The sequence below is a fragment of the Myotis nattereri genome, assembly GCF_964212035.1.
Source record: "Myotis nattereri genome assembly, chromosome: 6".
In the NCBI taxonomy this organism is placed as follows: Eukaryota; Metazoa; Chordata; class Mammalia; order Chiroptera; family Vespertilionidae; genus Myotis; species Myotis nattereri.
Window position 1 is genome coordinate 59,219,842 of NC_138081.1, and position 18,963 is coordinate 59,238,804.

At 37.2% G+C, this 18,963-nt stretch overlaps 1 protein-coding gene across 2 annotated transcripts in view; it reads right to left on the minus strand.

The window, feature by feature from the left end:
• HACE1 (HECT domain and ankyrin repeat containing E3 ubiquitin protein ligase 1) overlaps window positions 1-18,963 on the minus strand; it is a gene marked incomplete at its 5' end in the record, with an annotated part of 84,557 nt that overhangs the window by 57,528 nt on the left and 8,066 nt on the right. Inside the window, 2 exons of one of the 2 annotated variants that reach the window (XM_081093995.1) lie at window positions 8,742-8,873; window positions 16,180-16,255. In XM_081093995.1, coding sequence (XP_080950121.1) covers window positions 8,742-8,873; window positions 16,180-16,255 — 208 coding nt within the window. Of the gene's footprint in view, window positions 1-8,741; window positions 8,874-16,179; window positions 16,256-18,963 lie in introns of those variants that run through there. The other variant, XM_081093996.1, reaches the window with a different exon arrangement.

The following is an 18,963-nucleotide window of genomic DNA, read 5'->3' on the forward strand; positions in this document are numbered from 1 at the left end:
TGCCAAGAGAAATTCTAAAATCCATATAATCTATGTAATATAATAGAAATATTACATAAAATTTTATAATCAGCTATAGAATTCCTTTAAACTGGGCACAGTGGTTTAGTACCGCTTTCAAAGAGAAAAAAAATAAGCACTTGGGTCATTTTATAAGATAAGGCCTATTTAAGCCTTTTGATCATGGTTTATCCCTTTTTTATTTTTGACCTAGAAGTTCTCTGTATAATCCCCAAAATGGGTGATGGATAGCCATAATACTGTTTTACTATGATAGAAGTTACAGACAATAAACTCTCAAAAAGCTCAGAAGAGATGAAAGCAAACATATCAAATACATATAATATGCAATTAAAACCTAGCAATCCAGAGAGAAGCTGAAATAAAGTAATTATTAATAAAACAAATTATGATTCCATAAAAATTATGTTAAGACTAATTAATGATATAATAATATTAATCACCTTAACATGTGCCTGGACACTACTAATAAGCATTTATAATTTCATTTTTTTTTTAATTTCCTCATTGATTAAGGTTATCATTTCATTTAATAGATCCTGTGAGGAAGTCAATATTCTCTCCACTTTTGCAAGCAGGAAACTGAGTCTCAAAGGGGTCAAATAATGTGTACCCAACACACAAATAAATAGGGAAGCAGGAATTAAAACCTAAGCCCAGGTTCATAACCATTATGCTATTTACCAAAAAGCAGAAGTTCTAATTTTTCTGAATTCAGATTACTAAATATATTATAACTAATTTGGCATATCTTCATAAGCTACATTAATCATAGATGACCTAATAATTCCCTACTGGATAACTGCCTAGCCATCTATTGGTGTTTACTTTTTAAATGATGCTAAAACCATATTCTTTTTATAATATTTCTCTATTTTTATTTATATTGTAGAGCTTAACAACTTAGCCATTAGACTAACATTAGTCAAACCTGGGTTTTCGAGTGGCTCCCATCTTAAACAATTTGGTTCTCAACCAAGTTGTTCAAGGGGTGAGAGATGGGGGTGTCTTGGTTGTTGAAAAGCTTCTCTCAGGCTACAAAGGAGAGAATGCACAAGTATGAGTCAGTTTAGCACTAACATCTCAGGAAATAATGCTATGAATATTTTTGTGGATTTTGGTTTTTGGGGTTTTGTTTTTTTGTGTTGTCTTATTTGCTTCTGTTGCTAGTGAAATGGGTGATTAGCACAATTTTAAAACATAAAGAGGCCATCAAGAGTGCTAATATTGCTAATGGTGTGAAAGAAATTATCACTGGCAATTGAAGAAGTAGAAAAACCAGTAATCCCACTTCTAGGAATGTATTCCAAGAAAACAGAAACACCAATCAGAAATGATATATGTACCGTTATGTTCATAGCAGCACAATTTACAATAGCTAAGATTTGGAAACAGCCTAAGTGCCCATCAGCAGATGAGTGGATTAAAAACTGTGGTACATCTACACAATGGAATACTACACTGCGGTAAAAAAGAAGGAAATCTTACCATTTGCAATAGCATGGATAGAACTGGAGAGCATTATGCTAAGTGAAATAAGCCAGTCAGAGAAAGATAAATACCACATGATCTCACTCATTTGTGGAATATAATGAACAACATAAACTGATGAACAAAAACAGATTCAGAGTCAGAGAAGCATCGATAAGACCATCAAACCTCAGAGGAAAGGTAGGGGGCCATGGGGGTAAGGGGGAGAGATCAACCAAAGGACCTGTATGCATGCATATAAGTCTAACCAATGGACACAGACACCAGGGGATGAAGACATGAGCGGGGGGAGGGGGGGGGCGGGGGAGCTGAGGGGGGGCACAATCGGGGCATAAGGACACATATGTAATACCTTAATGAATAAAGAAAAAAAAGAAAAGAAACTTTAATGAATAAAAAAAAATCACCTTGCAGCACTGAAATGAGTGAAAAGTCATCAATATTTGTGATTAAAAGTTTACAGATTTCTTTTTGTAAAAGCTCTGAAATAGGAGAAGAAAGTCTAATGCAGAATTCAATTATCAATTAAATGGCTTAATGGGACAAGGAGCAAGAAAGTCACAAAGACCCTAAATCACTGTTTTTTTGTTAATCCTCATACGAGGATATTTTTTCCACTGGTTTTTTTAGAGAGAGTTAAAGGGGGATAGGGGGAAGAAAGAGAGAGAGAGAGAGAGAGAGAGAGAGAGAGAGAGAGAGAGAGAGACATTGATGTGAGAGAGACACATCAACTGGCAAAGCTGCAATCCAGGTACGTGCCCTTGAGACCAGGAATTGAACCTCAAACCCTTCGGTGCATGGGCCAATGTTCTAACCACTGAGCAATGCCCATGGCCAGGACCTAAATCACAGTTTAAAAAAAATTTTCCAGTCTATATACACAAAGGATAAAATAACTTCGTAACTAGTAAAACTCAGGTAGATGAAACTATTTATTAAATAAATACATAAAAGCATTTGAAGAAACACTACTACTTAAAAATTTTAAGCTATATAGAAGTATAAGGCAAAAACATAATCAAAGAGAATAAATTATAGATTCAACTACTAAAACCCCTAGGGATTCTCAAAAGCAAAGATGTCCAGCAATACAAACAAATCAAACATGATCTTTTATAAGAATCAGCACTATAAATATTCATTTCACTTAAAGGTACAAAAGAAAAAAGTGACACTCAGAAATGGAAAGAAAAAGGCAGGAAAAAAAGGTCAAAATGGTACTGCATTTGACTAGTACATTCCACCTTTCAACAAAAATTTCAATGTCTATTATGTACTAGGTACAACTCTAGATGCTGGAGTGACAAGCAATGAATAAAAAGGACAAAAATCTCTGCCTTTATGAAGTTTGCATTCTAGTGGAAAAGGAAGACCAAGAGACAAATGAAATAAACAAAATATGTACTCTGCTAGATGGTGATAAAAACCTATCCAGAGAAATGAATAGAATTCAAATGACAGATTTAAATTTATTTTATCAAATTTCTCACTCCTGCCAAAACCGGTTTGGCTCAGTGGATAGAGCGTCGGCCTGCGGACTGAAGGGTCCCAGGTTCGATTCCGGTCAAGGGCATGTACCTGGGTTGCGGGCGCATCCCCGGTGGGGGATGTGCAGGAGGCGACTGATCGATGTTTCTCTCTCATCAATGTTTCTGACTCTCTCTCTCTCTCTCCCTTCCTCTCTGTTAAAAATCAATAAAATATATTTAAAAAAAAAAAAATTTCTCACTCCTGCCGAAACCGGTTTGGCTCAGTGGATAGAGCGTCGGCCTGCGGACTGAAGGGTCCCAGGTTCGATTCCGGTCAAGGGCATGTACCTGGGTTGCGGGCACATCCCCAGTAGGAGATGTGCAGGAGGCGGCTGATCGATGTTTCTCTCCCATCGATGTTTCTAACTCTCTATCTCTCTCTCCCTTCCTCTCTGTAAAAAAATCAATAAAATATATTAAAAAAAAAAAATTTCTCACTCCTAAACCCTTATACACAAATATTTCTGTAAAAAATTGTACTGTGTCTGTTTAACGGAATATAAGCCATTAATTAAAAAAATAATTGTGATTTACAATGTTCGTAAGTTCTGTTTTCAAAATTTTATGCCTTTTCATTTACTTGCAAAAAATTAAGCTCAGCAGCTTACAATTTAATAACTGTAAACACGTAAAAGTATATCGACATAAATATTTGTGACTGTAGCTGAATACCTATATTTTTCAAGTTATCACAACACATTTTAAGCACTACAGTGAAATCATTTTATGTGACTAATTTAGATCACCAGAATATGCTTTTAAAGTAATTCAAAACTTTAAGTCCCCCTCCTCCCCTTAAAAAACAAAAACAATTATTCTGATTCCTAGGTAATCTACTATGGAGGGGTCTTCTTCCTCACAGAATAAGAGAGTGCTGGGAAAGAACCCTGAAAGGAAAGCACTGAAAGGGGATTTTCATATGGTCTCACGAAATTCTTAAGCAGAAACAACACATTTTCAACAGAATTCATGACCTTTCAAGTGATAAAACAATATCCTGAGCTGAAAACTAATGTTTAAAGCTAATGTTTGGGTCAATCACAAAAGTCATTTAATTGAAGGCAGTGACTAACAAAGACCACCTGTGCCCAATACACTGATAAATTACAAAGAAATCCAAAGCAGCTCTACTTTATCAATGTCAACACTCTAAACAACACTAATCAAAATAAAAAGGAATAGATATTCAATATTAAAACTACAAGTAAAATCTATTATGGTACTATCATTTGCTAAAAGACCAAACAACAAAAAAGCAAGCATCTTTGTTTTATCTTCTATTAAAAAGAATTGTGATTATTAACTAATGTCACTCCAATAAATTTAATTACATTTTAAAAATTCTGAACATTAGAAGAATATTCTGATGAAATGACTTAATAGCAATGCACAAATAAGTTAAGCACTAAGAAAAACGGCCAACTCACTAATCAGTGGCTGGTTTATATAAATCTTCTCTAGAAATCTGTTCACATAAAACTATAGAAACTTTGAACTCTTATGTAACATCTAGAAAAAAATCAATTATTATCCAGTTCTGTGAGAAAAAACAGAGTAAAGAGAACTTTTTATTATTTACTCACATTGCCTAGAAGTGATAAAGTAGAATTCTAACATTAAAATAAAAAAAATTACTCTAAACCTAAAAATACAAAAAAAAAGAAAGAAAGAAATGTTGGAGTATCTACCTTTATGCCTAAAGGCAGATCCAATTAATGTTTTTGCAAAGCTTTCAATTAAGCGTGGTCTATAATCTCTGCATGAAAAGCTTGGGAGCTGGCTTAAGATAGAAAGAGAGCTGACTGAACATAGGTGAGCACTGTTCCTTAACAAGCCTACAATTTCAGCAAAAAATGCAGTCAGTTCTATCAAAGATAGTCTATAATCCCATAATTAGTATCATACAGCTAATTAACAACTGACCTAAGAAAGTTGTGTCAAAATAGCTTAAATCTAAGCAGGATTCAGCTACTGTTTTAAGTTTGTGAAGCTTCAGACTCAGCTATATAAATTTAGAAATATAAAATTTATTCTGATAAAAGTAACATTTATTGTACAAATAAATTGAAATTCGTTTATAAACTAATCCTGCTGTGTACTCTAACATATAAATTGAGAATGAACCATCTGAAAGTTTTCTAGGGTTTCTAAATCCAAAGTATTCCAGAAATCAGTAAGCAACTATTTGTGGCAACTCAACACATTAATAAATTTAATTAATAACAAAGAAAAAATTACCAAAATATTCATTCAACTTATGGCCAAATAAATTGGAGTCAATTATACACCATGTAGAATAATATGAGGCTTCACTACTCTTTCTAACAATGAGATTAAAACTCAAAAAACACAATAGCTTTTTGCACAAGCTAAGTCAATTAAGGACCCAGATAGTGCTCTCTATACTTTGCTTGAAGAATCCCATCATCCATATTAATAATGACAGTAATAGTACCAAAACTATTAGTGCTCTTAAGTGTTTTCCAACGTGTTCACAATGCTTTTCTTAATGATGTGATCAGTAAACAGAATATACCTTAGGAGCTACATAAGGCATGGGAACAAAGAGTTGCCAAAGACTATATATAATAAGCCAGCTGAGTAATCAAACTCTGAAATGATATGTCAAAATCAGTATCAAAAAACAAACCATAATTTTAGTATCATATAGCTAATAAACAATTTACCTAAGGAAAGTTATAGATAATTGCATTATTCAGAAATTGTTATGATCATTTCTTTGACCTGATCACTTATAAACAGGAATAGAAGTAGTTTAAAATTTAGTACTGTTATGTTGCAACGACAAATAAAAGATCAGAAGGTACTCTTCAACTGCCGAAACCACTTCTTTCCAACAAGAGGATGATGAGACCTTTACTGCTAATGAAATTGATGCATCTATTTGAAATCATAGCAAAGATTACTCGATTTCTTAGTTATGACAAAAATGAATATACCAAATCTTTTAACTTTAAAAAAGTAATGTAAATCAGTAATTCTTAGCCTGACAGCAAAAATGTAGTCTTCAATTACAAATTCTACAAAGCTTTAGCACTCTCAGCCAGTTAAATCTTATCATGCCCCTTTGAGATTTACTCTAAAATGAGATTAGATTGAAACTTCAGAGGACTTCTTTGTCATAGCTGTTTCTATAATTTGAAAGAAATTATATGCTTTTAAAAATGTTTTAAAATAGAGTTTCTTTCCCCCTCTAAAGTTTCCTATTTCATTTTATAAAAAATACATAATCAATATGCAAGCTTTTCAGCTTAAACATAAACTGAAATCTTGAACCTGTATCTACATGGACACCAGTGTTGAATACCTGTTAATGATTTGATGTAAGAACTGGCTACTTTGAGACAATAAAAAAGCCATTTTCACTTGCCACTAAAATAAGTCCCAATTGTGATACCTGACAAAGCATTTTAGACTCAGTAGTCAACTTATGGAAAGATACACAGAGTTTAAAAAATCAATAATCCCTATCCAGTAATAACTTATCATATCTTATAACCCAATAAATCATATTCAGCTCTAGATAAAAGGATATGCTTATCCATGGAACTGTGAACACAGACCAGAAATACATGAGTAATTATGAGACACAGGTAATATTAGTACAACTGTCAACACAGATTTTTAGAAATACAATTCAGCCTGGAGGCTAGAAGGTACGCTAATTTTTCAAGATCCTTTCTTGCCCTAATTGAAGAAGGATTAAAGATGAATACAATGATTCCAAAAACAGTTTTAAATATTATCTGTATATGATCCTTCCAGATAACTACAATTGATCAACTATGACAGAATGGAATCTCACTCACTAATACAATCAACCACCAGTCAACATGGTTTTTTGTACACTTCCTCCTCTACTATATCTGCAAAATCTCACCCTGTAAAACTCATCACCACAGTAAAGTCAGGCTCCCTATAAATCTTCTGAGAATATAATTCTTCAAAGGCATTTGGCTATGAGGAATTCTCCCTTACTTTACCACACCTGCTTTAAGTTCAAACCATATGGAATATATTATACTTATACTACCTACCTTTCAATAACTTCAGAAGGCAATTCTAAATTTCTAATGCAGCCTGTAATGCACGTTTTGAAATAAGATTTTCTATGCAATTCTTGCTTCTTCACTGATTCAAGGAAGCTAAAATGAGATTTTGTAGATCATTCCTAATCTGAATTCCAGTTTTTTCCTACACAAGTTCCTGAACAACAGGTAGGATTTGCAATCTTAGTACATGACACTCCACTTACCTGTTATAAAGATAAATTTCAAAAAAAATAAAGTACAGTCCAGTATAGAAAACAGAGAGAGAGAGAGAGAGAGAGAGAGAGAGAGAGAGAGAGAGACAGACAGACAGACACTAGGCCACTCAAGAGTAGAATATTTCAGATCATTTTTTATCATACAAAATATTTTTTTAAATTTAATAGTGTGGACTCTGAGACAATGAGAAGAAATGTTCCTTGAAAATACTGGGTTACTTTTCAGATAATAAAAGACAAAAAAATTAAAAACGAACAATGATGTTCAGAAAAATTCCATGTAATCAAAAGAATCCTACATCCCTCCTTTTATCTAACTCTTAAATAAGACAATGTCAACCTTGGCCTCACAATCTTAAAGAAGTGAAATATTCTGTGAACTGAAGTCATACATAAAACATCTAAAACGTAGGATCCTATATCCTGAACCAGGTTAGGAAAAAAGTGTTTGCAGAGAAGGAAACCAATGACTCCACTAAGAATTCTCCCACAAAAAGATAAGACTCAAAGAATATACAAAAAAATAAATATAAACAAGCAAATTTTGTAGCTTTAAAGTTGTATAGGGTTGGTCTTTGTTGTTATTTTTACGGTTAGCAAGTAAATAAGCAACATTCTATTGTCAATAATAGTAAATGCATGTGTGTGTGTGTGTGTGTGTGTGTGTGTGTGTGTGTGTGTGTGTGTGGCGGGGGTTGGGGAGGAAACAACAGGAAAGTAACCAGGAAATTATAGCAAAGCAAATATTCATTTATAATCGTAAGCTAACAACCTTTATATAAGGCAGCAAAGTCTCCTAATGAGAGAAAACTATTAGGAATTTTAAAAGCCAAATGTTTGTACATAGAATTAACAGAAAACTATTGCTATAAAACAAATGCATGATTTTAGAAACCTAAAGTCTGAAAGAAAACAACTGTCATTCTAGTGCTTGCATCATATTCTGAGATAGTAGACAAATATGATAACCCAAGTTAAATGATTTAAGAAATGTCAGTATTGACTTTCTTTATATCTAATCCCAATCATTGAGGCTGAGTAATAAAAAATAAAAGAAAATATGAAAAACTTAGTTGGTAAAACTGAGAACAAAACATAATTGTTAAAATTATATATGAACATACTACATTTAAATTTTTAATACATTCAGCTATTTAAAAATCTGTGAATCAGAAATGAAGTTAAAATCCAAATTATAAATATTGTAAACAGATTTTAAAGGACTATTTTCTATTCCTTTTTCCACATAAAATATATTAACCAAAAGTCTGTATGATGCAGAAAATGTTATAACAAGATTTTGCTATGATGCTTCATGGTTCCAATTATGTATGCACAGTGAGAAACTTTTCATGATTCAAAGTTTTCAAAAGTAAACACATGCAACTTAAAGTTCTCACAGCTGAATTTACCGTCTTGTGACCATTCTGGCAGGCCACATGCAGCGCTGTCTGCCCCATTGCGTCCTCAACATCGACGTCACTGACGTGCTGTACAAGGTCATGGAGTAGCTCTGTCCGCCCATTCACAGCCAGCCAGTGTATCTGTGCAGTCAGTTAGTTACTTAGCATTTATGCAGGAGTGTTTCACATAAAAACAGCAGATAGATGCTATTACTTCCCAACTGTGAGCATAATACACACTAAAGACTAAAATTAAAATTTAAGCCTATATATGTTTTTCTATATTTTTACAGGGGGAAAAATATGCATCAAGATATAGGTTACATCACCATGTATTTCAAAATCAAGCACTTCATGGTTCAAAGTAATTAAGTTTAGTCTTAGGATCACCAAATAGTCTGCTTCTTAGATGATCCCGAACTCTATGAATAGGTTTTCTCTATAGAAAAGGTACTGAATAATTTTCCTTCCGCAGAAGCAAACATAAATTAAAAAGTAATTAACAAAGTGGGTGCCATATTCTTTACTTCAGTTGGTTAGAGCATCTACTCCATACTCCAAGGTTTTGTATTCTATTCCTGGTGAGGGCACATACAAGAATCAACCAATGAATGTATAATTAAGTAGAACAACAAAGCATTGTTTCTTCCTCTCTCTCTCTCTCTCTCTCTCTCTCTCTCTCTCTCTCTCTCTCTAAAAAGCAATCAATATAATTTTTTACAAATCCAATTAGAAAATGGACAAATGACATGAATTATCATTTCATATAAGAGGATGAACAAATGGTAAAAAACGCACAAATGGTAAAAAACGCATATAAAAAAGATGTTCAACAATATCAGCAATTAGGCAAAAGCAAAGTAAAACTACAAGAGATATAATTGTCCTATCTAATAAAAGAGAAATATGGTAATTAACATACAACCACTACCCTTCCTATTGGCTAATCAGGGCGATATGCAAATTAACTGCCAGCCAAGATGGCGGCCAGCAGCCAGGCAGCTTGAAACTAACATGAGGCTTGCTTGCTTCAGTAACGGAGGAAACCTGCCTTGCCGGCCTCTGAGCCTGCAGTTTGAAACATTGTAACAAATATAGAAGCTAAACAAAACTCCAGAAACCTGCTTTCAGCGAGCTGGGATCTCAGAGCTGGAGTTATACATTGTTTCATTATAGAACCGAAACAAACCAGATACCTGCTTTCAGCAGCGGAGGCCTAAGAGCTGGAGCCTCAGAGCTAAAGCTGGCCCAGAATAAAAAGAAAAAAGAAAAAAAGGAGCGGTTGGGAGCTTCAGCCCTCAGCCCCTCACCCAGACTGGCCAGGCACCCCAGTGGGGACCCCCACCCTGAAGGGTGTGTGACCAGCTGCAAACAGCCATCATCCCCTCACCCAGGCTGGCCAGGCACCCCAGTGGGGACCCCCACCCTGATCCAGGACACCCTTCAGGGCAAACCAGCCGGCCCCCACCCATGCACCAGGCCTCTACCCTATATAGTAAAAGGGTAATATGCCTCCCAGCACCAGGATCAGCGGAGCCGCGAGGCCTCCCGGCACCGGGATCCCTCCCGGCACCGGGATCAGCATGACAGGGGTCAGCGCCCAAACTCCCTGATTGCCCTGCGGCTCTGTGTGTGACAGGGGGCGGCGCCCCAACCCCCTGATCGGCCCTGCTCTGTGTGTGACAGGAGGTGGTGCCCCAACTCCCCTATCAGCCCTACTCTGTGAGTGATAGGGGGGAGCTCCCCAACCCCAATTGGCCCTGCTCTGTGCGTGACAGGGGGAGCTCCCCAACCCCCTGATGGACCCTGCTCTGTACGTGACAAGGGGGAGCTCCCCAACCCCCTGATCGACCCTGCTCTGTGCGTGACAGGGTACGGAGCCCCAACCCCTTGATTGGCCCTGCTCTGTGCGTGACAGGGGGTGGCACCGCAACCTCCCCATTGACCCTGCCTTGAGTGTGACAGGGGGCGGTGCCCCAGCCCCCCAATCAGCCCTACCCTGATCGTGACTGAGGGTGGCATCGCAACCTCCCGATCCACCCTGCTCTGTGCATGACAGGGGCGGCGCCCCAACTCCCCAATTAGCCCTGCTCTGAGCCCGACCAGGGGCTGCACCTAGGGATTGGGCCTGCCCTCTGCCACCTGGGAGCAGGCCTAAGCCAGCAGGTCGTTATCTCCCGAGGGGTCCCAGACTGCGAGACGGCACAGGCCGAACTGAGGAACCCTCCCCCTTCCCCCCAAGTGCACAAATTTTTGTGCACTGGGCCTCTAGTCCTAAATAATTAAAGCCTAATATGTTAAATGTCCGGTCATTCAGTCAGCCGTTCAACCAATCAAAGCATAATGTGCTAATTATATGCTGAGGCCACTCAACTGCTTGCTATGACGTGCACTGACCACCAGGGGGCAGATGCTCCAACTGGTAGGTTAGCTTGCTGCTGGGGTCCGGCCAAACAGGACTGAGCTAGGCGGGCCGGACACGCCCTGGAGCCCTTCTGTGGTCCCTCCCCGCTGGCCAACCTCCCGCATCCCTCCCCAACCCCAATCGTGCACCGGTGGGGTCCCTCCACCTGGCCTGTACCCCCTCACCATCTGGGACCCCTTGGGGGATGTTGGAGAGGCGGTTTCGGCCCAATCCCGCAGGCCAGGCCAAGGGACCCCACTGGTGCACGAATTCATGCACTGGGCCTCTAGTACCTATCATAATTGTTAAAATTTAAAAAAAAACATTAACAATATCAAATGCTAGTGAGGATGCTGAAAAACTAGATTCCTGGTGGGTGGTAAACGATACAGTCACTCTGGAAAAGTAAGGCAGTGCATTTGAAAACTAAACATGAAAATGCCATACAACCCAGCAACTGCATTCCTGGGCATTTATTCCAGAGAAATGAAAATGTATGTTCACCCCAAAAACCTATACACTAATGTTTATGCTTATGGCAGCATTACTTGCAATAGCTCCAAACAGGAAATGACCCAGTTGTCCTTCAAGAGGTGAATGATTAAACAAACAGTGGTATATCTACACCAAGGAATACTAGTCAGTAATATAAAAGAACAAACTATTGATACACACAAAAATCTAAATCAATCTCCAAGGAATATGATGAGTATACAAAAGCCAATCCCAAAAAGTTCCACACATTATGATTCCATGTCTATATTCTTGAAACAACATTTCAGAAAAGAAAAATAGATTAGTGGTTGCCAGGGGTTAGGCATGGGAGTTAAGGGGGAGAAAGGTGTGATTAGAAAAGAAGAGCAACACAAGGCATCTTTGTGGAATTGGAAATGTTCAGGATGTTGACTACAGTAGTGGACCCATGGATCTACACAGGTAATAAAACTGTATAAAACTTAATATATGTACATACATACACACAGGTAAAACTGGGTACAAGTAAGCAAGTAAAACAGGAAATGAGTAAGACTGTACCCATGCCAATACCCTGGTCATGATATTATATTATACTATGGTTCTGTAAAATGTGATCAATGAGAAACTGGGCAAAATATACAGGGGGGTTTTCTGTATCTTACAACTGCATATGAATCTATAATTACATCAATTTTTTAAATGCAATTTTTAACTACATGAAAAATGAAATGCTTTATAAAACAGAAAAGTAACAATAGAAAACAACTTAACCTAACTATGAATAGGTTTTACACAATCAAAAACTAAAACATTGAAAAATGACATAACAAAAATTGTGACTCTATTGTAAGGGTCTGAGGGAATGTGCTTGTACATGAAGGGATATGGGAGGGAGCCTGAAAAAGAGAGCAATAATCTTATTGTTCAGAAAATCAATTAAGTGAAGCCTAAAACTGAAAAATTCAAAAGGTAGCAATAGTAGCATGTCATTCAGATACAGGGAAAACAAAATGTTTAAATCCATTAAAAATAGTTGAGAGGAGCTCACTATGGAATGAGAATTTTGGAGGTTTGAAGATCAAGAGAATGTTTTATTTTGGGGGGACAAGGGTGTCATAAGGTATATGTGTATTTACTTGAGGCATAATCCCATACAATTCACCTATTTAAGTAAACAACCTCTAGACTTGTAGTATATTCAGAGTTGTGTGATCACCACCACCATCAATTTTAGAATACTTTCATTTCCCCAAAAAGAAAACCTGTACCCATTAGCAGTCACTGCCCATTTCCTCCACTTCCTAATATAGGTAAATATAGATAGATATAAGTATGAATAAAATAGATAGATAAAAAGTCACCATGACTGCCAGTTGGGTGAAAAGAGTCACCACTGACTTCAGCATTTCCTACTGGCGTTCTTTTGCTTCTCACTGAACTTTACCTTAGAGCAGTGGTTCTCAACCTCCTGGCCCTTTAAATACAGTTCCTCATGTTATGACCCAACCATAAAATTATTCTCGTTGCTACTTCATAACTGTCATGTTGTTACTGTTATGAATTGTAATGAAATATCTGATATGCAGGATGGTCTTAGGCGACCCCACAGGGGTCGTTCGACCACCAAAGGGGTCGTGACCCACAGGTTGAGAACCGCTGCCTTAGAGGCAATGAATTCTTTGATAGTAGTTGTGGGATGGTATTGATGACAAACCAAGCAAATATTCCAAGACTACTATTGCATCATTTTTGTAATTGTGCTGAATTCAGAATAAAGCAACTCAAGTCTAAATACTTCACCAGTAACAGCAATACATATATAAGACAGGAAAAAGCCTAAGAGTGATGAATGATAGAGCCTTTGCAGACACCAATATTTTGAGTTGGCTTTTTTTGTTTGTTTACTCCTAGCCCCACCCCAGCCTTGACAATGTATCTTGGCAATATACAGGATGGGTGAGTATAAAATGTATTCTACTCAAAACAAGTGGTGGGAGAATTATTTTTAAGGTAAAAGTGGAAAGGGCTGGCACTCTACCAGGGGATGCTCTTGAGCAGATCATTTAAGAGCACATAGAAACACAGAAACGGAAGATCTGTAAAGTGATATCCTTAAACATACATGCCACAAGCCTTTGGAAGTATTCATGAAGCTCCAGGGGTATCTGAATACCACATTAAGCTCATTGCTCTAATGCAGGGGTCGGCAAACTTTTTGACTCCAGGGCCACAATGGGTTCTTAAACTGGATCAGAGGGCCGGAACAAAAGCATGGATGGAGTGTTTGTGTGAACTAATATAAATTCAAAGTAAACATCGTTACATAAAAGGGTACGGTCTTTTTTTTTTTTTTTAGTTTTATTCATTGCAAACGGGCCGGATCCGGCCTGCGGGCCGTAGTTTGCCCACGGCTGCTCTAATGTATCATGCTCTCTTTCATTTCCAAGCCTTCACCAATCTATTCCACAGAGCTAGAACTCTTTTAACACTCTTTTAGCCACCACTTTTAACACTCCACTGTTTAATTGTCCCTTGGCCTCAGCTCACATGCTCCTAGGTAAGGATGGATCCCCCTCCATTTCTTCCATAGCTCTCCTCCTATGTTGACATTACAATGCGTCACCAACACCTGCTGACTTTCGTGTTTGGAGATGACAAGGTCTGAATCAGAAATATTCACAACTCTATCCCCACACCAGCAAAGTGCCTGCCTAGCATATAGTTAAGTATTGTCCTTTGAAAGAACAAATGAAGAAACATGAGTCTTTTGTGAGGTTGACCAACCTAGAAAGCATGCAGTCAACGACTGTCTCCTTTTGTAGAAACAATCCTGGGGCTCTTGGCTCCCTACTGAAGGTTCCGTCATCTCAGCAGTGCTTGGCTTTACTCCCCTGCATGTTTGGGGACAAGTACTCAATTCTGTAGCAGCACATTTCCACCATCCCAGCTTCCAATGAGGTCAATGAACCCAACTGTTGAATTAATTCCACCATGGTGGTCTGGGACAAGGCAGGAACATGCTTGGCAGCCAGAATAGTATCCAAGAAAAGGAGACATACCACACCCACAGGAGAGAGCACCGAGGTTGATCCCAGGCAGAAAAAGAATAGAGACTTTTTCTATAACAGCCTGGTATAATCAAATGACCCTTTAAATAAACACATGAATAGTTTTTAGATTAAAATTTGATGTTTAGCCCAGCCGGGTGTGGCTCAGCAGTTGAGCATCAACCCAGGAACCAAGAGGTCACCGGTTCAATTCCTGGTCAGGGCACATGCCCAGGTTGTGGGCTCAATCCCCAGTAAGGGGCCTGCAGGAGGCAGCTGCTCAATGATTCTCTTTCATCATTGATATTTCTATCTCTCCCTCTCCCTTCTTCTCTGAAATTAATAAAAAATATTTTTAAAAAAAATTGATGTTTAAAAATGTCCTACTCTACTTCCTTTAAAGTTTAGGAGTGGAAGAAATTAGCAGATAAAAACTAATGCGATAAACATTATGGGAATATTGGACACCTTATCTTACCTATATTAGACAGTGCTCTAAGGACAGATAGTTTTATAACCCTCTGTGATACCTAGCACATCATTAAGCTTTATTGAGATATAATTAACAAATAAAATTATAAAATATTTAAAGTATACAGTGTGATGATTTCATATACATTGTAAAAGGATTCCCACCTTCCAGTTAGTTAATATCTCTATCACCTCACAAATAGGGAGGTAAAATTTAATAAGTAAAACTTAACATCTTCTATCATGATTTTAAAACAATTTCTCAATAATCACAAAATTCTATTTTATCTCTACTTATAAAATGAATAATGCTTCATTAAATAATGAGAATTTGATTAAAATTTTTTATTTCAGCCGAGGCCGGTTTGGCTCAGTGGATGGAGCGTCGGCCTGCGGACTGAAGGGTCCTAGGTTCGATTCCGGTCAAGGGCGTGTGCCTTGGTTGCGGGCACGTCCCCAGTGGGGAGTGTGCAGGAGGCGGCTGGTCGATGTTTCTCTCTCATCGATGTTTCTGGCTCTCTGTCTCTCTCCTTTCCTCTCTGTGGAGACTCAATGGAATGTATTTAAAAAAAATAAAAATTTATTTCAGCAATCTCTTCAAATATCCTATACCATCTCTCTATAATATCTATGTGGATCAAAGTATAACAACCGCCTGGCCTATGTGGCTCAATGGTTAAGCATCAACCTATGAACCAGGAGGTCATAGTTCAATTTCTAGTCAGGGCACATGCCCAAGTTTCAGGCTCAATCTCCAGTAGGGGCCACTGAAAGTCATTGAAAATGGATGACAAAAGTTAGGGGAATAAGACTTCAAAACAAATGAAAAGGCATATACTCAAACAGGAGAAAAAAGAAGAAATATGGTGGACTATATCTTCTCTTAATAAATATAGCTGAGAACTATATCTCAAATCATTCTGCATCTTCTTAATTATCACAAAGAAGTAACTTGCAAAAACACTTGTACTGCACTTTGCATTACTATCACCTTCAATGATATTTCTAAAAAGCATTTAAAAAATCTCAAGAAATTCTTAGCACTTACTGCTGTAAGGCCTTCATTATTACAAATGTTGACATCAGCACTGTATTCTAATAATTTACTCATGCATTTCTTCTGCCTAAAAAGAAAGAAAGTCACAAATAACTGATACTAGAAATACCAACAAGTAACAATTATTATGCTAAAATATTAACTACACTCAACATTAGTTGAGTGTAGTTAATATTTAAGTATCAATCCATATCTTCAATATTTAAATAAACACTATAACATTTGAAATAATATACAAAATTGTTTTTATGACTCAAAGATAACAGGATAAATAAAAGGCACAATAAGATTTTCATGTCATTGGGACAGTCATCATTCAAAATGCTGAGAAATTTCTAGTGTTGACTGAATATCTGAAATAGTAATTTTCATTAGCAATCCTTTCTAATAAAGAGGGTATATGCTAATTGACCCTCACACCATTGCAAAGACGGTGGCACACACAGCCAATAAGGAGGGAATATGCTAATTGACTGTCCCACCCTCAAAGATGGCAGCGCCCACAGCCACAAGATGGCCGGCAGGGGAGGGAAGTTGGGGGGAACTGGGCCGGCAGGGGAGGGCAGTTGAGGGCGACTGGGCTGGCAAGGGAGCGGTTAGGCATCTATCAGGCTGGCAGGGGAGTGGTTAGGGGGTGATCAGGCTGGCAGGCAGAAGCGGTTAGGGGCAATGAGGAAGGCAGGCAGGCAAGTGGTTGGGAGCCAACAGTCCTGGATTGTGAGAGGGATGTCCCAGATTGGAGAGGGTGCGCTGGGCTGAAGGACACCCGCCCCCCGTGCATGAATTTCGTGTACCAGGCCTCTAGTATAACGTAAGCCTAATGAAAGAGGAATGAATATAGATAGCAAAAGCATGTCTCAATGTTGTATCCTACATTCATGATTATAAATATTAAAAGTTAATACTAACATGAATTATAAAAACATAAGCACAAAATTAATAAAATACATGTATATGCATCCCCCTACTTCATTGTTTTTCGTTTTTATTGTAGTAAAATACACATAACATAAAATATAGCATATTAACCATTTTTAAGTATACAGTTCAGTGGTATTAAGTACATTCATATTGTGCAACCATCACCATCCTCTTTTCATCTTGAAAACTTGAGAACTCTTTTCATCTTGAAAACTGAAATCCATTAAACAATAACTCCCCATCTCCTCTCCCCTCGCAACCACCATGGTACTTTCTGTCTCAAAAATTTGGGCTTATATAAGTCCCTCATAAAAATGGAATCAGACAGGTGTTTGTCTCTTTGTGACTGGCCTAATTTCACTTAGCATAATGTCCACGAGATTTATCCACGTTTTAGCATATGTCATAATTTCCTTCCTTTTTAAGACTGAATAATATTCTAAAATATGTACATACCACATTTTCCTTATCTGTTCATCTGTCAAGGGATACATATTTAGGTTGTTTACATTTTAGTTATTGTGAACAGCTATGAACATGGGTACTGAAATATTTCTTCAAGACCCTGCTTTCAATGTTATTGGGTACATATATCCAGAAGTGGGATTGTTGGATTATATGGTATTTCTAATTTTTTGTGGAACCACCAAAATGTTTTTCAGAGCACCTGTACCATTTTACATTCCCACCAACAGTGGACAGAGTTCCAATTTCTCCACATCCTCATCAGAACTTGTTACTTTCTGCTTTGTTTTGTTGTTTTTCTTTGATAGTCATACTAATAAGTGTGATGATAACTCATTATAGTTTTGTTTTGCATTTCCCTAATGATTAGTGACAGTGAGTACCTTTTCATGTGCTTAGTAGCCATCTGTATATCTTTGGAGAAATGCCTATTCAAGTCCTTTGCCCCTTTTGAACTGCCTACTCATTTTGTTTTGCTCACAATGATTCATCTTAGCCTGATTCATTACTAGTTACTATTCAGTATTCATCTCAATGTCCCCTTCATTAAATAATAAAATGAAAATTCATGCTTTGGAAATAAAGTGATACACACATATGTGTATATATAATATCCATTTCATATGTTGTGTATATGTGTGTGTGTGTGTGTGTGTGTGTGTGTGTGTATATATATATATATATATGCTTTGATTAAGGAAATATGATATAGTCCATAGCATAAAAGTTTATTATCTAGTTGAATAAATAATTATATGCATAAAAATACATAACAGTGTATGTGTACTATATGATATATACTATACTATGTATATATAGTATTAATAAATGAGTACAGTCTTCACATAGATAGTATATGGCATACAGAGTATTTAGTACATACAATATACATGTGTATATATCACTACTCAATTAGATCATAAATTTCTTCATGCCATGTATTATATCATATTTCTTTAATCAACTCAATACTAAGCATAGCTAGTCATTCTCAATAAAACTTTATAGATTATTATTAATCTTACAAATCAACAGCTACAAATTTTATTGGCTGAACAAATCTTTTATAAGAAAAGAACCAAGCTGCCCTGACTCAGTAGCTGAGTGTCGAGCTATGAACCAGGAAGTCACAGTTCGATTGTACAACTTAAGAGGTGCTCAATGAATGTTTGCTAAGCAACCTGAGTACTTGTTAATTCCTGCAGCTCCTTATGTTTTCAGACATAGCTTTTTGCTATAATTTCTTTTTTTAAAAATATATTTCTTTATTGATTTCAGAGAGGAAGGGAGAAGGAGCGAGAGATAGAAACATCAATGATGAGAGAGAATCATTGATTGGCTGCCTCCTGCACACCCCCCACTGGGGATGGAGCCTGCAACCCAGACATG